Raw genomic sequence first — 23,684 nt, forward strand, 5'->3', positions numbered from 1 at the left:
TTCACCTCATCATCTTTAGTGTGTGTGTGTGTGTCTCCACGGCGTACCCTGCCTCTCGCTCACTGTCAGCTGTGACCCTAAAAAGTTAAAATTCAGGTTTCAGAGCTCCGGCTGGAGTCATCTCCAGTGACACTTTTAAATAAAGAAATGAAATAAAGGTGAGGTCATCCTACAAGTGTTGCTCTCTTCAGACTTTTTCCCCTCCTCCATGCACCTTAGAAGTTGTGGACAGGTGGAGGATGGCAGAGGTGGGACGTTTCTTGCTGTGTGACTCAGGGAACTTGTAATATTACACCGTGTTTGCGTTTTGAGGCAAAGAGAAAAAGACCCTGGAACAAAACCAAACTGTTTCACTTGATTTGTGACAATAAAAGGATGCAAACGCCGCGCTGATGTTGCCTCCGTGTCGCAGCAGATTGTTTGTACAGTGTGTCACCAGCAGCTTCAGTCGCTGAGTCACTATCAGCACCGAGGTGAGTCACCGTACATGTGAGTCCATCCTGCTGCTGCTCCGTTTGTTTCCTTGTTTCACCTGCTGATCTGATTAGCTGACTTCAACTCTGCAGCGCCTCCTTCCACCGAGCGAGGCAGCAAGTCATTTTTTTCTTGGATAAGTCAGGCCACCCCCCACCCCATGACACTGCAGATTTAAATTTCTATTTGCTGTGATTTGTTGCCTCCAGTGTAATCCCACTGTGGTTCAGCTGTACTCGAGTATTTGTTCTGATTACATTACTTATGATCACAAACTAGCGGGTTGACAACTTTGCAAACAACCAAACATCAACAAAGTCACCAACAGCAGACGCAGCAGCCAGCTAACATTACTTCAGTCAGCCCAGCTCGGCGTCTGTCTTTCAGCCTTTTATTTCACCAAGCTCTCACCAAAAAACTAGAAGTCAGTCCCACATTTACTCTTGTCGCTCACTCTCTCCTTTTCTCTTCTCAGCTTCCTTCGTCAACGTCCTCTTCGCTCTCTTCTCCTCTGCCATTATGTCCGTAGAGGCTGCTGCTGGTTCTTGCATGACACCGGCTCCTCGACAGCATTCCCTCCTCTTCTTCTTCTTCCTGGTGGTCCAAACCTCCTGTGGTACAAACACAAACACTCCCCTGGTGTTCTGAGCTCACAGCCCGGTTAACAAACTGAGCTAACATTATCTAACAGCAGCTACAGTTTACTTCACTGTCCGTCGGGAAACTCTGTAAATCACAGAGAGTTGAGGCGGAGCAGCCGGAGGACATCAGAGGGAAAACCAGAAAACATTTCCTCCATAAAATATGATCCAGTTTCACCAGAATCAGTGAAATAGTTGTGAAATGTATGTGTGTGTGTGTGTGTGTGTGTGTGTGTGTTGACCCAGTTGTTGTAGGAAGGCGTTGACATGCAGGGTTATCTTTAGTCGTTCCAGCAGGGAGGCTGAGGGTGATGGCAGCTGCTCTGATTAGGGACCGCTGCCTAGCAACAGCTCGGACTGTTTACAGTGTGTTTTAGAGGAAGTTAACAGACGCCTGCTGGTCAGAGGCGAAGGTCCAGTCGGGTCCGTCCAGAGGATGAAGCGAGATGTCGTAAAATGTCTCATGTGACTGATATATGAGTCCATGCGACATAATTAGATCATCCATACTGATGCATCGGCATCAGAGCAGCATTTTACTGTTACTTTACTTTTAAATATTTAATAAACAGATAGCTAGTTTAGTCCAACCTACGGGTCGGGCGCCTCCACAAGGTCACCAGATAAATCTGAGGGGTCGTGAGAGAGGAGAGAAGTTCTGACACACAAACAGATAAACAAACGTTAGTGAGTTGGTGTTTGGTGTGTTTAACCTTCCTAAACATGACGATGTTCTAACCTGCTCCACATGTCAGCGAACAGGCCGAACGACGTGTCGCCCTCGCCCTGCTTCTATTTTTGCAAAGTTTCGTGCACTTCCTCCACCTCCAGCCCGCTGAAAGCAAATGCTGGAAAGGGTGTGACTATGAGAGACGACATGGGCAAATGACGAGAATCATTCAGAATAATAAGAAGGGAAATGTCTCTGGGGCGACTGCTAACATCTCATAGATATGTTCTATATATATATATATAGTCTTAATTTGTACCCTAAATGTGTGATGTAGGATATAAACCTGACCCCAACCTTGACCTACAAACCAAGTCTGAACCCTCAAAGAGCCGCTTGAAGAAGAGAGGACGGGACAAAATGTCGCCATGTTCAAGGTCTGACACTGAAAAAGTCCTCACAAAAATAGAAGCACAATAACACACGCACACACACACACACACACCTCAGCTTCACCCTGTGGGGGTATTACGCAGCATTTTTCATTTTCCCTACTGAAGTCTGCTGTCTGAGTATTTATAACACACACACACTTGCACACACACACCTCGTCAGACTTTATCTCTGTCTGTCTCCTCCCCTTGCACTCATGACAGAGCGAATTACATCAGGAATGGGCATCTGTTGTGTGTGTGTGTGTGTGTGTGTGTGTGTGTGTGTGTGTGTTGACTCCATGGATTAAATGTGTTGCTGTTGGTTTGGTGGAAAATATTCTGCAGAGCTGCCACGAGGCTGATGGGAGATATTTCTGAGGTGGGTCGATGCATGGTGACGTGTGTGTGTGTGTGTGTGTTTTCTCTTAAACTAACAGAGTTTAACTCCTGTTGACCCACACTGACCTGTGATCAGGTGAACGATGTCTCTGTCATTCGTACGTCTGTTCTCACACTATGTAACTTTGGGCTCCGGGTCGGGAGAAGTACGTAACGCTTTACGGCACTAAATCACACAGCAGCAACTATTTCACTGATTTTATTTGTGATTTTGGGCTTTATGAATACAATCTGACTTGATTTAAAAAGTAGAACACATGTACAAATGTCACAAGACTGACTTAGAAAAACTTTGAACGTATCCTTTAATATCCTGGAGGGAGGGGAGAAAAAAAAAGGGTTGAAAATAGGTGAAAGTCAAAGAAGCTGTGTCATGCTGGGCCAGCATCACACACACACACACACACACACACACACACTGCAGGAGATCAATACACTGTGACAGAGCCAAGCGGCTGTGAGTCAGCACTGACTCTTCAAAATCGTCCTCTGTTCTTTTAATCTCGTTCTCTCCATCGAAAAGCAGGCGAACACTCAGGCATGAATGTTCCTGCTGTGCTACTCCAGTTATGTTTTTAAGCATCCAACAACTTTGTCAGAATAAATATAATTCATATTACATTCTTACACAGGATTATTATTATTTAAAACTGATGTGCCGTGGAAGAGCAGGTGGTAGAATCTAATCTAATGCAGCTGATTCTACGTGACTACAGTGTTCCTAGATGATCCCATTCATTGTTCCGGGCTCCAGATATTGATCACAGAAAGATGTCCACTCAGGCCGATCTGAGGTCGAGGTCACGCCACAATAAAAGCTTCATTTCCTACATTTCACAGGGAGGACTCAGGGTGAACAGTCGGCCTGCTGTGGCTGCAGGCTCTGTTTATAGACCAGTGGGAGTGTGTTTGTTCGGAGTGTGTAGCGTCATTCACTGTGATGTGGATCAGAGTGTGGTCTGCTCCGACACAAAGGCTCCTCTGTTTGACCTGCTGATGAGTGAGCGTGTTGTCTGGTTAGACAGACTTATGAGGACTTAAGACGGATACCTTTGTCTGTCGTGACTTTGGGCTCCGGGTCGGGAGAAGTACGTAACGCTTTACGGCACTAAGTCACACACCACCAACTATTTCACTGATTCTGGTGAAACTGCATCAACTCTCTGTGACTTACAGAGTTTCCTGACATGCTGATGGAGAGCAGAGCCATTGTCGTGCCAGAACCGGAGCAACTGGGCTCAGCAGCCTCTAACGACAGAGGAGAAGACGTTGAGAAATTAAGAGTGAGAGAGGCTGGGACTGACTTTCAGTCGTTGGCGAGAGCGTATTATTATTTATTCTAACATTTTATCAGTGTGTGGCCGAATTGTATTTATCTATCTTTATATATCTATTTAAGATTTAAGTGGAGGATCTGAATACGTCTTCCACAGACGTTAGGCAGCCTTTATCTGTGATGAAGTTTAACAGGACTAATAAATCAGATATGTGCACTCTGGTGTCTGTGTGGCGCCGAGATGAAGAAACCCTCCATCTACTCTACTGACTGACCTCAGCTGTAAATAACTTTACAAGCAGAGCGCTCATATTAAAAGGATGTCGTCGAACACGGGGAAGAGCGCAGGACACATTGAGCCGTGTAACCTCTACATCATGTTATATACTGATGTTCAACTTGTAGCATCTTTAATTTACATAACAGAAGTTATCTCATGACTCACTTCCCGCCTTCATATAAAGCTTGCTGAAGTTACACCCTGGTCCATGGGAGCTGCATCACCTCGTCACTCCGCACCGACGACAGATTACTCTGTGAAATCGAACAAGGAGAACGGTTAAATATGTTTCAGTCATCTGACACCAACTCTGACACGTCCTCACGGGTTTCTTTGCTCCCCTTTAACCTCTCACCTTCTTCCACTGAGTCACCTCTACGCATGTGTGGACCCCCCCCTCTCACCAACCACTAAAAGTCAGTCCCACATTTACTCTTGTCCGGCGGCTTCTTGCTCGCTCCCTTCTTTATCTCTTCTCAGCTTTCTCTTCACTCTCCTCTCCTCTGTCATCATGTCCACAGAGGCTGCTACCCGCTCTTCTTCCATTAGTTAGTCTTTCTTTCATCAGTAAACGGCATCATAATTATTATTACAATTAAAATGACACTTAACAAACATCACTTGGCCTCTGTAGGTGTGTGTGAAGGCCACGCTCAGTCTTCAGGCTTCAGTTTGTCAATCTGTTCGCCACCTGCTGGCCGTCAGACGTCACTGTTTCAGATTTTTACCTGAGTCATTTCACTGACTCAGCCGGAGGTCGAAGGTTGTTCAGATAACGCTGGGATCACAGATCGGGCGTGTCTGTGATAAGGTGAGGAGAACTGGTACAGGATAATAGTTTTCAATGAACAGGAGGCAGAAAACACAGAAGTGGTTTTACTTTTTCACCACTGAGAGTCTGAAAGTTTGAACTTCTCCTCCCTGTGTGACGTCTTTTCACAGGAAGATGTGTTCCATCATCCGAGCTCCCTCCAGGTCCGGGGACAAGGCCCCGGTCCCGCTCTGGTCCAGCAGGACGGACCGGATGGCCTGACTCAGGTCAACACGGTTCATCTTAAAGCACAGAGACGACACGATGGTCCAAACGTCCACTGAGGATCGGCTGTCCTCCAGGATCACCTTCTCCAAAACCCCTGAGAGGACAGAGACACGCAGCGAGGTGAAAAACTATAAAACATCTTCATCACTACATTTTTCAGTCTGCCTGATCAGCATAAACACCACCTCGCCTCGGCCAGGCGGGAAAAACACAAACAATGGCTTTGTGTCTGCTGACAGTTTGTGTTTACCTCGTCCTCTGCTGACGAAGCCGTCCAGGAGCTGCAGAGCTAGCTCGGGCTGCCGAGGGTCCGCCAGCAGAGTGGAACAGGCCACACCCACTGACAAGAGGGCCGCGTGGCCCGGCTCAGGATCCGTCAACAGCCGGAGGAGGGGGAGGCTGGGCCAGCGACTCAGGACCCACATGGAGTCCTCTGAGAGAGAGAGAGAGAGAGAGAGAGAGAGAGAGAGAGAGATTATTAAGGACCAGCGAAAATTTTACTCAGGTCACCTTCAGAGACCTCAACAACCTCAACAACCGTCGTCTGCTCGCTCACAATAATCTGTGTTTTAAACAGATTGTTATATAATCACATCCTCAACTACATTTAAAGGCAGAATTAGTGACTTCTAGGATCTTATATCTAAAAACTATATTTATTAAAGATTGGGAAAATGATCTGGGGGATGAACATTTCTCATACACAGGATGAAATATTAAGAAAAGTCCAATTTAAGTTCATCCGTAAATTCTGCTGCAAGCGAGCACTGGTCACAAGCCGGTTAATCTGCGAAATAAAAAGTTGTTTTCCGATTGTTTCACAGCGGTTATGTTCAGCACACACACTGCTGCAGAGCCCTGTGGTGATAACTGTGGATACACGTTTTAAGATCTTTGGTTTGTTTTCCCACCCTGGAGATCCATAATGGACACATAAGTACTTTTACTGTTATTTAGATCTGAGCGTTCAGTTTCTTTTCTGTACATGTATTTTATGTCCTTCCTTTGTTTGTTAGTTTGTTGTCCCACACTCACAGCACATTGTCTTTTCCCTTTGTTTGTTCAGTTTGTCTTCCTACTTATTTACACCAAAGCTGAGGGTTATTTTCAGATGATCAATTCATCTGTGGATCATTTTCTCCATCAGTCGATGAGATGTCTAAAGATGACGTCCTCACATGCTCACCAGCTGTGAAGTTCTTGCGTTCCTTCATGAAACTGGCGGCGCTGTGGGTCAGGCCTCTCATGCACATGCTCAGTGCGACCTTCCTGTCAAGCCCGCAGGCCTCGTAGGCGACGTTGGCAAACGCCAAATACCTGTCAGCCGCACGTCGGTTCTTCTGAGCGTGCTCGGTCAGGACGTCGCCCAGATCCTCGCAGAAGGTCAGTCTGAGAGGAAAGAGACCGTCAGGACCTGGAAAACGGTCAGAGCGTGAATGCGTGTCATCGTTTTACTTGTTAGTGTTGACGGCGTGGGTGAGGAGCTGCGTGGCGCCGTGCTCCAGGGCACAGCGGGTGAAATGCAGAGAGAGAGCAGCTGAGAGCTTGTCGCCGACTGAGAGGGTCGTCAGCAGGGCCTCGAAAAAGAGCAGGAGAGGGGGGGCAGACGACGGGGGCCCCTTCACACCTGAGAGAGAGAGAGGAAGAGTTTCAATATAAATATCTCACAAGAGTGACCAGCGAGTCCAAAGTGAGTTAGCTCCTCCATCTTATTGGGGAGAGATCTTAATCACCCCAAAAGAAAACATGCCACTCAACTCCTGAACGCCTCCCAGAAGTACCTCAAGTCTGTACTCAACTACAGTCCTTGAGTGTCTTCACTGAGTGCGTTTCCCACCTTTAAACATCTCCATGGTGTCGAGGTTCCTCAGGAATCCTCGAGGAGATCTCGCAGCGTGGAGAGCAGCTTCCTCGTACCGAGCTGAATCAAAGAGCTCAGTAAACCTGACGGAGAGAGATTAAAGATTCAGTCTGCCGAGTTCAGATAAACCGATCAGACCTTGAGTGTGAGCGCAGCACCTGTGCAGGTAATCTGTCCGGAATCTGGACTCGTTGACTCCAGTCGGCTCTTCGTCCTCGAACAGCTCGGTGTCGATGCCGCGGGCTTCATCGTCCGTCACTGCAGGACAAACAGCAGAAGGTTATGAATACATTTTAAATCTATGAAAAATGAATATCATGATAGAAATAATGTTTTAAGTATTAAATATAGTGGAAATGTGTTTGTTTGGTGAAACTCTTTCAATAAATCTCCACTGTTTAAGTGTCAGTGTCTCACCGCTGAGCTGTCCGACGTCCTCCAGCATGGATCTGAGGAGTTCCTCCAGAGGGACGAGCTTCTTGTCCTCCCAGGTGTGCAGATGGCCAGACACGAACCTCAGACGCTTGTGTCTGCAGACAGATTTCCAGTATTACTTACATCCTTTTACAAAATCAGTGTAGTTGGAGACAGCAGCATGTTGAGTGTTTCTACTCTCACAGGACGTTCAGCTGGTTGTTCTTCGTCTGCAGCTGATCTCTGTGGCGCTCGGCAGCCTGCAGTTCGGCGTCCAGCTCGGCTTTGACCTCCAGAGAGACGCGGTGACTCTTCTCGTCCAGCAGAGCAGCTCTCTGGACCTCAAGATGCTTCAGATGTCTGTCCAGAGCTTCGAGATCCACCGACTCAGCCACTGTCAGACCTGGGAGGTGAGACAGACGTGAGGTTGTACTATGAAGGAGATGATACGGTGATACACTAGAATGTTAAAGGACGCCTAGTAAGTACTGTGGCTTTAGTGTCAGTATCAGTACCAGGAATCCATGTGCTCTGCTCTACAGATGATTTCCATCTCTTGATCTCCTCTTTAAGTTCTGCTGTTTTGCTCTGATGGGCGGAGATTCTAGAAAGAGACAAAAAAAAAGAAGTATTTCTTCACATTTCTTCTATAATCTTCACAACAATCAGTCACACACACACACACACCTCTCCCTCAGCTCGGCGGCTCGTCTCTGGCAGGTGATCAGTGATCTTGGATGTGACGTCGAGGCCTCCAGATTTCTCCGAACCATCCTGGCCTCACCCTCCCTCCTCTGCAGCTCCCTGATCGCGTCGTCATACTCTCCCTTTATGGTCAACAGAAGTTTCTTATACGTCGTCGATCGTGCAATCACCTGAAAAACAACAGAGATCACAGATCACCTTTAAAGTTAATGTCACATAGCAGACATGTTGACACCTTAAAGGGGCCCTTCGACTGTGGGACACCCTGTCTGACTTTGTAAACTCTGTTTTTAAAGGTTATTTTTTATTAAATAAAGTTATAAATGAAGCTTCTAGTATCTGGTTCTTTTCTTTATAAACATTTTACATAATAAACTATTGCCTGAACAGAAAGTTGCTTTATAAACAACAATGTTTTTATTTTATTTTATTATTTTTAATGAAAGTGGTGCTGAAATAACTTTTTGTGCTTTAACATGTGTGTTAAATTATATATAATATTATCAGATCGATACTAGCCTGGTGAGATCGATTCTTCACTTTAAGTTCACGTGATAGTTTTTAAACAAAAAGCTGTAACCAAAACACAGAATAACTAACTAAAGGCTTTGGGGCTGTTAAGTTGTTTACATATTATTTATATTTTCACCAGTTGTTGTTTTTGTTGTTAAGACAAATTAAATTAAATCATTATAGTTTCTCCACAGTACTTGTTTGTTTTAATTTGTTTAGCACTTTTTATTTAAGATTTTTCTGAAAAATAATTAATTTTGATAATAAAGCATTTTCTACTTTGTCCTAATTCTGTCCTGGCTTTTAACTATTTCATAATAAAAAAAAGGAAACATCACAAAAAACACTTAAGGTCATGAACATTGATTGAGATTCACTTTATTTATTGGAAAGTATCGGTATCGGCGATACCGTCCCGTGTTTGCTCGGTATCGGTATGTTTACCTTGCTGAACGCAGTCCGGTACACGCTGTACCTGAGCTCGTCCGCGCCCTCCTGTGGACACTGCAGGTACCGTTTCTCATGAGCGATAAACTCGCACAAAGACTGGAAAAACCTTCGGTCGCTGTCAGAAATCAAAATATCCGGAGTCGAGTGACCTTCGTCGTTACTTAAAGACGAACTGTTACCGTGTTTGAGCTCAGACATCGCTACTTACACAGATTTACAGGGACAACTCCGCTTCTACACCCACCACTAACCTCGTTACCATAGTTACCGCGAAAGTGTAGCTGGGAAATGACGTTTTTAAAACGATTACCCGATTTCTTCTTTGAAAACACTAAATTATGTGCCGTTATATTAACGTTGACGTTATATTGACGTTATATTAACGTTAACGCCAAAAAATACGTTAAATTCCCTTAAATTCGACCGTTTGTTGGTATTTTCGATCAGGCGCCGTGGACGGATGCGGTAGGGCTCGTTACCATGAAACCGCGAAAGTGTCGCTGGGAAATGAAGTTCTTTTCAAAACGACTTCCCGATTTATTCTTTGAAAACACTAAATTATGTGCCGTTATATTAACGTTAACGTTATATTAACGCTAGATTAACGTTAACACCGATGCGGCTCATAAAAAGACGTTAAATCGCCTCAAATTCGACCGTTTGTTTGTATTTTCTATCAGGCACCGTGGACGGATGCGGTAGGGCTCGTTACCATCAAACCGCGAAAGTGTCGCTGGGAAGTTTAAAAAAAAAAAACGATTACCCGATTTCTTCTTTGAAAACGCTAAATTATATGCCGTTATATTAACGTTGTATTAACGTTAATGCCACAAATTAGACCCTTTTTTTTTGCTATTTTCGATCAGGCACCGTGGACGGATACCCTAACCCCGTGCAATTTACTAACCTCGTTACCATAGTTACCGCGAAAGTGTAGCTGGGAAATGAAGTTTTTAAAAACGATTACCCGATTTCTTCTTTGAGAACGCTAAATGAAGTGCCGTTATATTAACGTTAACGTTATAGTAACGTTTTTAAAGTTATTGAAAACGATTACCGGATTTCTTCTTTAAAAACACTAAATTATGTGCCGTTATATTAACGTTAACGTTATTTTAACGTTAGATTAACGTTAACACCAAGGCGGCTCACAAAAATACGTTAAATCGCCTCAAATTCGTTTGTTGATATTTTCAATCAGGCACAGTGGACAGATACCTTACCCTCGTTACCATAGTTACCGCGAAAGTGTCGCTGGGAAATGAAGTTTTTAAAAACGATTACCCGATTTCTTTTTTTTTAAAAAACACTAAATTGTGTTCCGTTAGATTAACTTCAACGTGAGATTAACGTTAACGCCAAAAAAGACGTTAAATCGCCTCAAATTCGACCGTTTGTTGGTATCTTCGATCAGGCGCCGTGGACGGGCACCCTAACCCCGTGCAAACCGAACTACTAACCTCGTTACCATAGTTACCGCGAACGTGTAGCTGGGAAATGAAGTTTTTAAGAAATCTCTTCTTGGAAAACACTAAATTATGCGCCGTTATAATTAACGTTATATTAACGTCAACACCATAAAGACGTTAAATCGCCTCGAATTATGCAGTTTGTTGTTATTTTCGATCAGGCGCCGTGGACGGGCGCCCTGACCCGTGCGGACGCGTGCAGAAAACCCCGTGTCCGCCTCGGGAAGACCTCTTCTCATGATCCGCCATTAGCAGTGACCTGCGGTAAGCTCGCGCTCCGTGAATTTACGTTAATTAACGTGAAAAAACGTTTTTTTAAAAACTCGTTTCGGCTCTGAACCGACTCTAAACGTTGCCTGTGTGTGTTTTGCAGGTGGGTTGAACGCCAAGATGCAGATTTTCGTCAAAACCCTCACGGGGAAGACTATAACCCTCGAGGTGAGCTGGGATGGAGGCGCCGCTCGTTAGCCGAGTTTAACCGACTTTTACCGACAGACACCGGCGGGATATTTCCCGTTTCATCACATGTGTAGTCTGATATAAACATGTTTGATCACTGTGAGTGTTTAAACTGCAGCTGACTGCGCGACACGTCCCGCTGTTCGTTAAATACGAGGCGGCTAAGCTAAAGCACCGTAAACACGTGCCGGGCTGAACCGGGCCGTGCCTCCTCTAAACTGCGCTTATTACCGGGGTTTAACGACCTGAAGTCACGCTGACGTCACAGATGAAGTGTTCACTCTTTGTACCGAGCATGTGGTTTGAAGCTGTGACCGGAAGAACCGGCTGACCTGTCCCCGTCCTCTTCTTGTTTCAGGTTGAGCCTTCAGATACTATTGAAAATGTCAAGGCCAAGATCCAGGACAAGGAGGGTGAGTGAGAGGATGTCTGTGTGGACCCGGGTCTTCTGTGTGGGGGACCCGGGTCATCTGTGTGTGGACCCCGAGTCTTCTGTGTGGGGGACCCGGGTCGTCCGTCTGTGTGGGGGACCCGGGTCGTCCGTCTGTGTGTGGACCCGGGTCCTGTGAGCTGCAGATATCAGTGACTTACAGTAACCAGCAGATCTCTTTAAGTCCCCTTTAAATTAAGATGCAGTATCATTTTTAAAACACAGATCTGTTCCTGGACGTCTGTCTCTGCTATAAATAATTAACTTAAATTCTTCTTCTGCAGCCTGCTGTGACTGTACATTTAGTTTTTATCTTTCTTCGTATATAAACTTCAGTTTCTCTGTGAAAGGCTGAGCACAGACTTTATTGATCGTTAGTGAACAAACTCCAAATTAAAACCTTCGTGGTGCCGCATGCAGATTGATTAATGGTCGTTAAAGTGAGAATAACTTTAGCTTCACGTTATAATAAACTTTATTTGTCCCACATCGGAATCTCACCCGTTAACAGCAGCAAAAAAAATGTACCATCGCTACAAAAGTATCATTGACTAATGGAAATGATCGTTAGTGAACAAACTCAGAGTAAAACCTCCATCATGCCTCATGCAGATTGATTTATAATAATAATAATACATGTGCTTGGGCGACAGACTGTTATTTCATAGGCGCCTTTCTGTCGCCTTACAATAAACGAGAGCAGACAGCAAATAACAGAAACAAAGAATCATACAAGTATATCAACGTACAAGAACACAACATTAAAAATAGGTTAAACAGATTATAATACGGTCTCTTATGAAGTGAGAATCAACTTTAGTTTCACTGCAGCTTCACATTAAATTAAGATTATACCTCACTTGGTAACAGCAGCGAAAAAAGTGTACCGTCATTACAAGAGTAAAGTAAAAAGGGCAAACCCAGTGAACAGACAGAAGTGTCTTTCATCATGTTACATTAAAATCAGCCTGATCTGTCAGTTTAAGTTAAAGTGTTATTAGATGTCAGTGACGGCAGCTTTTGTATTTCCGAACATGTTAAAGTCGTAGGATGCTGCAGCAACAAATGTCTCTTTTATATTCGCGTCGAGCAAACAGGAAACATTGAAGTTTTAGATGTTAACTTTCCTGTGATCGGCTTTTACATGAAACGTGAAGTTCAGCCTGACGCACTCGAGGATGCAGCTCGTGTTTCTGTAGCTGCTGTGTTGACGGGTCGCTCTCTCGTCTTCAGGTATCCCTCCCGATCAGCAGAGGTTGATCTTCGCTGGAAAGCAGCTGGAGGACGGACGCACGCTGTCCGACTACAACATCCAGAAGGTGAGCCGAGTTCAGAGTCAGAGCTCTGAATGAAACCTGTGAACTGTACTTCATTCACTCTGTGAGTTTCTATAGTGAACTCTAACTTTTCAAGGTTTGGAATATGCTTGAATTCACGGACTCAAAATGTTTTTGAAACTATCTGTCGTCCACATCTGAATCTGAACAGTTTAGACTTGGTGATAAAGGATTCAAGGGTCTGGATTTTGGACATTTTGGGAACCTTGAAAGTGCTTGAAGCTGTATTAAGGTTTTGGGTTTATTAAATGTTTGCTCCGCCTCCTCAGGAGTCCACCCTGCACTTAGTGCTGAGACTTCGTGGTGGTGCAAAGAAGAGGAAGAAGAAGTCTTACACCACCCCCAAGAAGAACAAGCACAAGAGAAAGAAGGTCAAGCTCGCTGTGCTCAAGTACTACAAGGTAAAGACGGTTTGAACTGTCCGTTCTCGAGCGTCCGGCGGTGCTGCAGCGGCCTCTGACTCCTTTTCTGTCCTTCCAGGTTGACGAGAACGGTAAAATCCACCGGCTGAGGCGTGAGTGTCCCGCCGACGAGTGCGGCGCCGGCGTCTTCATGGCGAGCCACTTCGACCGTCACTACTGCGGCAAGTGCTGCCTGACCTACTGCTTCAACAAGCCTGAGGACAAGTAGACGGGGACAGACTGATGGGCGTTAATAAAGACGAAAACGTTTGACACAACTCAAAGACTCTTGTCTTTAATTTACCGAGGGTTGACGGGTTACAAGTCGGTTATCTTCTTCTGGAGGTTTGAGGTTAGACGTTCAGTTAAACCTGAGCGCTAGATGAGCCAAGAACAGTTCACAAGAATCTCACAGCATCTGCTGAACCAATGAAAGTTACAATTACAGAAGTTCAGATTTAATTAGACTTAAATCTGCTGCTGTTTGCCGTACTCGAGCGATCGGACGACTTTATAAAGGTGAGAAGAGCTGCGGCTCCTAAGATCAAGTTTAATCTGCAAAACGCCGACCGAAAAGTTTCTAAGTGCCACAAAGCAACACTTGTTATAAAACCTGCTCATGGTGCAGTCGCAGCACAGAAAGCTGCTGTCTGCTGGTCCAGTCGGGCTCTGAAGAGGAACTGAAAGAGGAAGTGAGTCACTTCCTGATCTGACAGACGATGCAGAGTTTAAAGACTTCACTCGGAGCTGCAGGAGATTCAAACTAGAGAGACGAACTGATGAGTAACATCGTTTCAACTTGTTAAAAAGTTTCTTAGCAGCTGCTTCCCGTGTGTGTCTGAGGTGCAGTAACACAGCACGTCCAGCAGAGGGAGACTAGAAATATCACTGCACATTGTTCTGAAAATCAGAACATGAACAAATTTAAATCAACTTTAATAAAGTAAAACATCTGAATTTACAATTTCAGCTTTTTTAAAAATATTCTGTGTTAGAGCTGTGAGACCGCCTCGTTAACACAGGTGTGCCTGATTGATTGAAATGTTTATTTCGAACATGCAAACCAAAATAAAAATAAGGTAAAACATTTAAACATAGAAATACATATTTGAAAAGGAGTGAGAAGAAAACTAACTTATAAACTCTTTAAATAATGAACGACAACACCAAGCTTCCTCGCAACGTGTTTAGATATACCTGATACTTACAGATAAATAAAATATTTCTATTACAAAACAAAAATAAAATCTACACATACACGAAGAGAAACAATAACCTCACAACACTTAGAGCTCCCTGTGTGCTTGCACCTCATTTTAACCTGTTCCACTGACTGAAACACAGAAACCTTTTCCTCATTGTCCAAATTAAAGTTTATTTTGACCCTTAAATTATAACTCCCCTCATGCATAATGAATCATTTCTGTATATTTATCGGAAAAAGATTATCGGAGCAGTTTGATACTCCACAATGTCTGAAAGTTTTAGTAACTTGAACTGTAGAAATCAGGGATTATTTGACTGAAGAACATTTTGATTTGTTCAACACATTTTGGACTTTACAACGCTGTGCAGGTGAGTCTGAGCTTCAAAATAAAAGTGAATCTATCTGTGCATGGAAAAATATCTTTGTCGGCAGATTTCTGAGTCACTACAAGATTGAACTAAAGCAGTTTAGTGTTTATGTGTCCACGTGTATCTCCATAGAAACGGACCAAAGAAATGTTCATGTGGAGAGCAAACTGCCCCAGAACATGAAAATCTTTGGATTTTATATTTGACATTAAGATGCAAACTGACTTTCAGGTCAGGCTCATGAATCAATAGATCTTTTCCCACATGAAATAGGATAAACACAGGTGTTACCAGTAACAATTATACTAATTAGAACATTAATTAGTATAATTGGAAACATAGTGAACCTCAGATAACACTGAGTTAGGTCTGACAGCTGTTTTTAAATAATTTTTGGGAGCAGAATCCAAAACTGATCTCAGTTTTTCTCCATCACGTCAAGTTTTTGAACTATAGGATCCCTGTTTTATTAAAAAATGTGAACAGACATGTGCTTGTTTTCACTAAACCAAAGTAACAGTTTGTGCAATGATCTTTTTAGAGATACCAAACGCCAACTTCACGTGTTCCTTTGGTCCACATCCGTAAACTCTCCACACCCTTTGTGAGGGGGCCATGTCTTGTTTTCTTGATCACAGAGTTTGACTTTAACATATGTAAAATATGCTTTTTGGACAAACGCACTGATGTTTGCTTTCCTCTGACTTGGAATGGTGAAACTAGCACAAATACAGAAAAAGGAGTCAGGGTTGTTTTAGGCGTTTACGACGAGAAGTAGCAGGAGCAGACATGATCTGGAACAAAGGAACTATAGACCTGTGGAAATCAAACACAAAGATCTTTGAAAACTACAAAAACAGCATCAAACATGTGCAGATATTGACAGTACTGACCTATTGGGAGCTGCACACACCTCTCACCGCACTGTCTCAATGTGACTGCACAGACAAGTTGCCACGTAGCTGTAGATGAGTCCAATCCTGATCAGCTGGCAAGTCTTACTACAGCTGATCCGACGTCAGTGATGCAGGAAGTCTGTGCCTTCACCAGACAAAGCTCACATGTTTCAGGAATGGGTGGACATAAATTTCTCGTTAAGGATTTCCTGATTTTTCAATAATTTTGCTGCATTTTTAAAGGTCCCCCATGGTACCTTTTTATTTTATTTTATGTAATATTGTATATTTAATATATAAGAGTACTAGAATTTGGCAGTGTTGTACTTTTACATAAATTGACAAAAACTGTATTTTATCCGGGATATTATATCGGGTATACCTGACGTTAGTGACGGTGTTACTAATTTTAACGTCAAGCATAAAAATCTAACTCAACAGAAAATTGTTTTCAAATCGTTCCCTGCAGTTCCTCTTGTCGTCCACTTGAGGCTGGCTCCAGAAGTGAGTCAGTCTCCATAAGTCCCCATGTTCAAATGTCCAACTTCACAGCAGAAATAAACATGTTTACAGCCTGGTACAAAAAACAGTTTTGGTCTCTGTAGCTAATTTCCCCGTTCATGACAACTGTACTGAGGGTGAATTTATATACAACTCACCTGTTCAGGTTATATTAAGGCTTAAAGTTTTGATTGACGCTTTGACTGACAGGTGGGTGCTTGTTTGAGACGTGTCTTCAGAAACCTGTGGGTGACGTCACGTCTCATACAGATAAATAAACGTGCAGTTAATGAAAGAAGGCGAGCGGACGCTGAGAGCTTGTGTACTAAAATAAGGTTATTTACTTAAAAATCGTTACATTGGACAGACTGTTTACAGAGTTTTCATTTCCTTGGTAAACTCATAAGGCACCGAACCAGATGCTGTACAAAACGACAACAACAACAACAAGAACAACACCGAAACAAAACAAAAAAAAGATTTACATATTAGAGATTATTTCTATACTGGGGGTTTTCTTGCATATTTAATACAGAGAAAAACACTAAGTTACTGCTCTTAAATAGCTACGGTATGAAAGGTTAGCTTCATTCACAACAATCTCGCGTCGTCCTGCTGCCGAGGAGAGAAAACCAAACGTTAAAGGCGACTTTCATCCACAGAGGTCCGGGGCATTCAAGACCGGTTTCCCAAATATTTTAAATGTTTTGTCCCAAAAAAATGCAACTGAAAGAAAATTCTTAAATTTAAGAAAAAAAGAAAAAGAAATTGACTCTTTATTGTGGAATAAATGAATCTTCTACACAGAAAGAAAGAAATCGTCTGATTGGATGGGTGAAACCTCAGTGGGAGGAGCCAAATTTTTTAAATTTGCATACCACGTTAGGGTGAAGCCGAGCGACAAAGATGAGACCGAACCACGGACACGTCTCCGTCACCCTACCTGGTTTATGTTCTTCTAAAAATGCTTCTACATGTGTAAATATGCTGCGTAGTTCATTTCTGTTTGCGTGGGGTGTTTTATTTTGAAAATCCACCAGATTCTCTATGCTGTTTCTGTGTCTGGCTTCCTGTCAGCTCCAGGTGCTCGGTGTGTAGGAGAACCGGACCACGGTACCACATCGACTACAGCGCTGCGGCGACCGCGTCCGGTGGAATTTAGGGGTAACGGGAACAAGCTCAGTGCTCCGTTATCTTTAACGTTTAACGTCTTTGTATGACAAACTAAATATCTAAAAATATTTTAACTTCTTCCCACGTTTGATCGAAGAGTTTTAAACTTTAAACAGTGACGGAAGGCCGGCAGGAGGTTGATGAAACGTACGTGGATCGCCTTGTTATCTTTGGTTACAGCTGCTGACAAAGGAGGTTTGGACACGTTAAGTTCGTTTGCTCGTTATAAGTCAATACATTTAAATTAAAAACAAGTTCTCTTCTCTCTGACTGGCTCGCAGAGCTGACTTAGATCTGGCTCTTTTGACTCCACCCAGCTGAGGTTTAACTCCAAGCACCAATGAGACGCTTCCTCTGCCACCAGAGCAGCTCCGCTCCTCTTCATACGTGACGGACAAACACGAACCGGGACACAGACAGACAGGACAGGACAGGACAGACGGGACAGACAGGACGGGAGACGTCTCTCCGTGGGGACTCCATCGTTTTCTGTCAACGTCTCTGAGGAGTCGGCTGGACGTCTGCAGCAAAGTGTTCTGGTCTTTAAAATCTTCTCATGAGGAGGCACGGCGTCTAATGAGAACATCTATGTACACTTTAAAATTCACATATTATAATAGTACCTTATTTTTATAATTAACTCTACTTTAGAGCGGAGATATATTTCAATATGGCAGGAGAACTCAGTCCTGAAGAGAAAACAACAACAACAACAACAAAATTGGCATTTTTAGCGTTTTGAGGAGGGCTGGGGGAGGCGAGGAGACGAGGAGGTGAGGAAGTGAGGAGGGCCCTTAAAACATAAAATTTAAAAAAGGAGATCTCAATTGTTTCTCGGTTCATTCACAACGAGCATCATGAAGCTCCTCCTCCTCGCTCATCAAAATTATCGTCTCGTTTGGCTTTCACAGAAAGCGTCAAACACCGGCACAGAAAGAGGAGGAGGAGGAGGAGGAGGAGGGAGGAGGACTCCTATGTTTGTTTCCAGGCCGCAGATGACTGACGATGGAGGAGGGAGGAGGGAGGAGGAGGAGGAGGAGGAGACGCACAGTTCAGCCCTGAGGCGGGTCCTTTTTCATATTTAAATCTCCCATCTTCTCCTCCTCCTCCTCCTCCTGATGAAGAGCAATGAGCTGAGGCTGGGGATCCGGTGCGGTCGGATGAGGTCCAGGTCAGGTCGAGTGTGTTCTGGGTTCAGGTGAGTCCGAGGAGGAGGAGGACAAAGGGGAGGAGGAGGAGGAGGAGGAGGAGGAGGAGGGAGCGGTCAGATCTTTATGTCCTGGGACTCGACCATCTTGGCGAGCGTCTTCTTCACTCTGAGGATGGTGAGGCGGGAGGCGGGGTTGTGAGCCCAGCACTCCGACATCAGCTTCAGCATGGCCCGGAGACACTGCGGCGACACGGAGCAGAGTCAGAAACACAGAAACAGAAACAGCTAAAAAGCCTCGCGGGGCTGAACCGGAGTCTCACCTCGTCGCTGTTCCAGCGGTTGGACACGGTGGGCCGCAGTCCTTTGACGCAGACCACCTCCAGCATGTCTTCGTAAGACGGGTCGGAGGGAACCATCTCGTAGTACGGCAGCTGGTAGTCCTCCGCGATACCTTAACAGACAGAGACGTCACATTTGAGGAGCGATGAAACGACGTACGTTAATAAAAAAACGTTGTTTTCTTTGTGTGTTCTTACCTCCGGTGACGCAGCGTCTGGCCATCTCCCAGATGACCAGGCCGTAGCTGTACATGTCGGCCATGATGTAAGCCTGGAAGTGGTTCTTGTTGAGGCTCTCGTCCAGGACCTCGGGGGCCATGTAGCGCCGCGTCCCGACCCGGGTGCTCAGAGGGATGTCCACCTCGTTAGTGTCGCTGCGGCAACACAAACAAACAAACAAGAGCGCTGTCAGTCAGATGAAGCTTACAGTGATTTCATGTTCGAGTAGAGAGTCGACGACATAACTCGGCCTCGGACACAGCTGATGGCGAAGAGACTAAAGAGGATTTTGACCATGGAAGCAAAGAAACAAACGCCGTGAATCTCCTGAGAAGCAGCGTACCTGTTGAACTTGACAGCGAGGCCGAGGTCGGCGATGCAGCAGGTGCCGTTCTTCTTGATCAGGATGTTCTTGCTCTTGAGGTCTCGGTGGGCGATGGCCGGTTTTCCCTGCGTGCCGTAGATCTCGGTGTGCAGGTGACAGAGGCCGCAGGCGGCGGAGTACGCCAGCCGCAGCAGAGACTGCGTGTCGAGCGTCGTCAGCTTCAGGTAGTCGTACAGAGAGCCGTTCTCGTGGTAGTCGGTGATGAGGAAGAGCTGCGTGAAGGCGCCGGTGCCCTTAATGTCGGCCGCGATGAAGCCTGCGGAGACGAAAGACAGGTCAGCTTCAGCGTCATCATGATTGAATCTGACAGTCTATCTTCAATCTATTAAATGTGAATGATTTTAACTTTGTCTGTCATCGTTTGAAACACACTAAACGAATTAGCCTTCAGTCGATCAGAGATCTCCGTCTGTCTCCGTTTAACAGACGACGCTCGCAGTCATTAGTTTCAATCATCGACCAAATTAAAAATCAATCGAGCCATCGACCGGTGCTGGAGTCCTGCGGTCTGACGCCGCCTGTCGCTCTAAGCTCAGATTCCTCCCAGTTTATTTAACTTCCACTTCTTCTGTCTAGTATTCTTCCACGTAAGTGAAGTGGCGGTCGGGTGCGGCCGGTTACCGAGGATGTTCTCGTGTCTCATCAGCACCGTCTGGTAGATCTCCGTCTCCCTGAACCAGCTGGCTTCCTCTCGGGTGAAGAAGACTTTGACGGCCACCTTCTCTCCCCTCCAGCGGCCCAGCCACACCTCGCCGTATCGCCCTTTACCAATCTGACGCACCATCTGGATCTGCTTGGCGATGGTTCGCTGCACCTGAGAGGGAAGACGAGGAGAGAGAGATGAGTTATATATCTAGATCTTCACCTCTGTCAGGAAGAGGAACTAAAAGCATGTATCAAAATCTGAAACCTTCACCCTCTTGTTCTTATTTTGAACCAGTTGTTCATCCTTTAGCGGACGGCATGCGCCTAACTCAGAACAAAGGCTGCATCCTGTCACATGTCAGACGCTGCCTCGTGCACCACGCTCAGTGTTTATTTTGCTGTCAAGGCCTTGAAAATATGTTTCAAGGGCTAGTTTCAGGAAGTGCAGGGAGAATCTGCTCCTTTGTTTTATTTCTCTTTCCGTCAGTGAAAGACAAATAAAGCCAACAACGTTCCTCTGGCTCGTAGATGTGGCTCGTGCATGACATGAAAATTGTTTAATATGTTTCACACTCGCATGTTCTGAACGTTATGATTATATAATCACCGATGTTTAGAAATGCTGTGATGACGAGGAATTAAAAACGTGAACGTGTTTCAGTGGTACACGACCTGTCGAGTGTGACTGAACGTGGTCGCTGAAAGAACGCTGCTCAGTAAAGAATTTAAATTAAATTAAAGAAACACGTTTTAACATTTAAATTATTCTTCTAATTCTTGACAAGTTTCCTCACTCACAGTCTAACGATATATTAGTGTGTGTGTGTGTGTGTGTGTGATGATGCAGTGTCGTGTCCCTACCAGCAGAGGGAGCCCCGAGCCGCTGCCTGAGCTCTGTGATTGGTGGATGAGATCTTTAAGCGACTCTCCAACAGGTATGAAGACTTCCTGCTCCAGATCCTTGTGATAGCGCTGACGCTCACTCTGCCACTTATACCTGAGACACACACACACACATTACAATCTGCTGTATTACAACAGGTTTCCACTGTAGTCTGACAGTCGACTTCATTAAAGGACGTTACCTGTAGTAACACACCACGGTGACACAGATCAGAGTGCAGCAGCAGACCGTCATGGAGATGAGGAAGGCCAACCAGTGAGGGCTGCCTTCTGGAAAAAAAACAAAAAACAAAAGACACTGTGGTCAACTCTGGTTTGCGTTCACCTTGAATCACTCGGCCAGGTGAGCATGAACGTTACCGGCTGGAGCCTGAGGGGGCAGCGTGGGCTGCAGGTCTTTGTTGCAGAAGTCGGTGTTGCAGCACTCGATCGTCCTCCTGGTCTGAGCGTTGGGAGAGTCCTGTCAATCAGAGCAATCGATCGGTTAGACGTCACCTGAGCGGTCGCCTGTCACACATAACAGAGGCTGGCCCGAAAGCTCTCAAAGCGTACCTTGCACTGGAAGTGTGAGCCTTCGTACTTCATGCAGCCAGAGGTGAGGATGGCCTCGCCGTGCTCATCCTCCTCGATGATGGCAAAACACTGACCGTTGGTCCTGAGGAGACACACAAACACACTTTCTTTAACATCAAATTCAAGGCCTTTTCAAGGAAATTCCAGGCCCAAGACCCAACACGGCACAGTTTGAGACACGAGAACCAACTGCAGGCCTTACTAACATTAAGTTAAAATACTGTACTGGTTCTAGTCTGGACTCACTGGCAGGTGTTGTTCGTGGCGTCCTCAGGACAGTGTCCGGAGCAGTAGCAGCTGAGGAAACGGGCAGCGTCTTCCGGCGCTATCGTCGAGTCCTCGCCCGGCCGCCGAGCCTCGGGTTTCACCCCTGTGCCCTGCAGGACGTTGTCCGGGTTCTGACCTGCAGCTGGACGGACGAACAGAAGCAGATTCAGTACGATGTTTAGTTTCACACTTGAGGTTGTGGAGTAAGAGTCTCATCACGTTTCCTGTTTGTATTTCTTGAGTCGATTACCAGAACAGTTAGACTGATGTTCTGCCGATCGACGGATCAATTCAGCGTCAACAGAGAGAGAAAATGTTTCAAAGGAGAGATGAAAGGGTGAGACAGGGAGGAGGAGACGTTTTAATCCCTCTCTTATCTTATTCTTCTGTTTATCTCATTCCTTCTCTAATCCCTCGCTTGTCTCTCCATCCTTCACGTTGATCTCTCTCTCTCTCTCTCCTTCGTCTAAACTCCTCTGTCCTCAGAGTGAAAAACACTCGGAGGTGTGTAGACGTACATGCTGTCATGTCTGGACATGAACGGCCTGCACACACCTACACTTTGAGCTGCCCGGTCGCCGTGGTTACAGTCAGTCAGGTCTGTCTGTCCGTCTGTCTGCCGCTGTGACTCTGCAGAGTCTGACTCATGTTTTTAACGAACGATCGGAAACCGCTTTGATCAGCTGATTACATCTGAGCTGAGTCGGCACATTAAAAAAAAAAAAAAACTCACAGACACTCAGGAAGGAAACAGGATGTTCGAAACACCTCGAGTTCAGATTTAAAGTCTGATAGCTGAAGGACAAAACACTGCACACAAACGTGTTTGATTAGTGATCTCTCTTTATTGGGCCGACTTGTTGTTTGTTTGTTGTTGTTTTTGACTCCTTGAGTTAAAGTTCCACATTTGTGACATTTGTTTTATTTTATATTATACTGGATGCAGAACAGCTGCTAAACTGAACAGTGAACAAAATAACTGCAGAGTCAAACAAGCGATAAGATTATTTCAGTTTTAAGGAACTTTTTATCCAATTCTGTCGGTATTTTGTATTTTTTTATACTTTATATGCTTCTTTTGTGACAGATTCAGTGTTTTGTTTTTACTTTTCTAATGCAGACTGAGGCTGTTTGTGTGTGTTCCTGTCGCTTTTATTTCACTTTAAGAACTATTTAATTCAGTCTGCTTCTCAGAAATGGATGTACAGTAATTCATGAAACTTTATTGACCCTCAGTTCCTCGATGAACCGGTGATCTACAGGCCAGCTTTGTGAGGCTACAACAAAAATGAAGCTGCATTATTGTTCTGCCGTAACATTTCTCCTTAACTAGGAAACTTTAAAGGATAAGTGTAAGTCCCACAGCTAAGGAGAGAGTAAGTGTCAAACCTAAAGGTGTTTTGTGCTTTTAGAAAACATTTTGTAAACACAACTTGTCCTGTCGTGAGTTCAGTTTGTATCTCACTAAACGTTTCTCACATTAAAACTCCCGATCGTCTCTCTCTGACCTCAGGTTACATCTGTGCAAATAAAATTAAAAAAAAGAGAAAAACACGAAACTAAAAATAAAAAAAACTCAATGTCATCACCGTCTAGACTTGAAAAACCTCTCCGGCCGTCCTGCCTCGCTGTCAGGCAGCCACAGCTGATTGGCTGAAAAGTTCTGAGTGACTGGAGCGAGGAGGAAGAAGTAGTAAAGCGATGGTGGGTGTGTTGAGGCTGGAAATGGCTGCTGTTCCTGTGTGTGTGTGTGTGTGTGTGTGTCTCCATCCACATGTGTGCTTAATTGTGCCGGCAGTCAGAGTGG

The 23,684-nt window shown here is 44.9% G+C and overlaps 3 protein-coding genes across 6 annotated transcripts in view; 1 reads left to right on the forward strand and 2 right to left on the reverse strand.

Moving 5' to 3' along the window:
• Nucleotides 1–4,640: 4,640 nt before the first annotated feature.
• Nucleotides 4,641–11,436, reverse strand: LOC104934246 (clathrin heavy chain linker domain-containing protein 1). 3 transcript variants are annotated; one of them, XM_027275883.1, is made up of 11 exons: nucleotides 11,330–11,436; nucleotides 8,176–8,363; nucleotides 8,004–8,092; nucleotides 7,693–7,891; nucleotides 7,492–7,604; nucleotides 7,233–7,332; nucleotides 7,051–7,157; nucleotides 6,669–6,840; nucleotides 6,400–6,602; nucleotides 5,464–5,646; nucleotides 4,641–5,307 (listed from the first exon to the last, which is right to left on the reverse strand). In XM_027275883.1, the coding sequence occupies exons 2-11, from the start codon at nucleotides 8,259–8,261 to the stop codon at nucleotides 5,111–5,113; spliced, it is 1,449 nt and encodes a 482-aa protein (XP_027131684.1). In that variant the 5' UTR covers nucleotides 8,262–8,363; nucleotides 11,330–11,436; the 3' UTR covers nucleotides 4,641–5,110. The 3 variants fall into 3 exon arrangements, with proteins under 3 accessions (XP_027131684.1, XP_027131683.1, XP_010748171.3); XM_027275882.1 differs by having other exon boundaries at nucleotides 11,316–11,436; XM_010749869.3 differs by lacking the exon at nucleotides 11,330–11,436 and adding an exon at nucleotides 9,151–9,620.
• Nucleotides 10,745–13,530, forward strand: rps27a (ribosomal protein S27a). The gene is made up of 6 exons (XM_010749870.3): nucleotides 10,745–10,889; nucleotides 10,999–11,063; nucleotides 11,443–11,497; nucleotides 12,748–12,833; nucleotides 13,121–13,252; nucleotides 13,332–13,530. Exons 1-6 carry the CDS (start codon nucleotides 10,760–10,762, stop codon nucleotides 13,479–13,481), a joined length of 618 nt encoding a protein of 205 aa, XP_010748172.2. The 5' UTR covers nucleotides 10,745–10,759; the 3' UTR covers nucleotides 13,482–13,530.
• Nucleotides 13,531–16,542: 3,012 nt separating this feature from the next.
• The window catches only part of LOC104934248 (bone morphogenetic protein receptor type-1A), a 46,503-nt gene continuing 39,361 nt past the window's right edge, over nucleotides 16,543–23,684 (reverse strand). The window contains exons 4-13 of one of the 2 annotated variants that reach the window (XM_010749872.3): nucleotides 21,857–22,019; nucleotides 21,590–21,692; nucleotides 21,398–21,497; nucleotides 21,220–21,304; nucleotides 20,996–21,131; nucleotides 20,111–20,303; nucleotides 19,448–19,745; nucleotides 19,084–19,259; nucleotides 18,868–18,998; nucleotides 16,543–18,787 (exon numbers count right to left, since the gene is read on the reverse strand). In XM_010749872.3, coding sequence (XP_010748174.1) covers nucleotides 18,662–18,787; nucleotides 18,868–18,998; nucleotides 19,084–19,259; nucleotides 19,448–19,745; nucleotides 20,111–20,303; nucleotides 20,996–21,131; nucleotides 21,220–21,304; nucleotides 21,398–21,497; nucleotides 21,590–21,692; nucleotides 21,857–22,019 — 1,511 coding nt within the window. In that variant the 3' untranslated portion in view covers nucleotides 16,543–18,661. Of the gene's footprint in view, nucleotides 18,788–18,867; nucleotides 18,999–19,083; nucleotides 19,260–19,447; nucleotides 19,746–20,110; nucleotides 20,304–20,995; nucleotides 21,132–21,219; nucleotides 21,308–21,397; nucleotides 21,498–21,589; nucleotides 21,693–21,856; nucleotides 22,020–23,684 lie in introns of both variants that reach the window. The other variant, XM_010749871.3, reaches the window with a different exon arrangement.

The sequence above is a fragment of the Larimichthys crocea genome, unplaced genomic scaffold, assembly GCF_000972845.2.
Source record: "Larimichthys crocea isolate SSNF unplaced genomic scaffold, L_crocea_2.0 scaffold239, whole genome shotgun sequence".
Lineage (NCBI taxonomy): Eukaryota > Metazoa > Chordata > Actinopteri > Sciaenidae > Larimichthys > Larimichthys crocea.

Excerpts from the sequence above, each read along its gene's own strand:
- LOC104934246 (XM_010749869.3), bottom strand. The coding sequence starts at position 9,354 with ATGTCTGAGCTCAAACACGGTAACAGTTCGTCTTTAAGTAACGACGAA. Across the intron at positions 6,841-7,050 it reads CACCATGGAGATGTTTAAAG|GTGTGAAGGGGCCCCCGTCG; the intron begins GTGGGAAACGCA and ends TCTCTCTCTCAG. Across the intron at positions 6,603-6,668 it reads CACGCCGTCAACACTAACAA|ACTGACCTTCTGCGAGGATC; the intron begins GTAAAACGATGA and ends CTTTCCTCTCAG.
- rps27a (XM_010749870.3), top strand. The coding sequence starts at position 10,760 with ATGCAGTTTGTTGTTATTTTCGATCAGGCGCCGTGGACGGGCGCCCTG. Across the intron at positions 11,064-11,442 it reads GGAAGACTATAACCCTCGAG|GTTGAGCCTTCAGATACTAT; the intron begins GTGAGCTGGGAT and ends TTCTTGTTTCAG. Across the intron at positions 13,253-13,331 it reads CTGTGCTCAAGTACTACAAG|GTTGACGAGAACGGTAAAAT; the intron begins GTAAAGACGGTT and ends CTGTCCTTCCAG.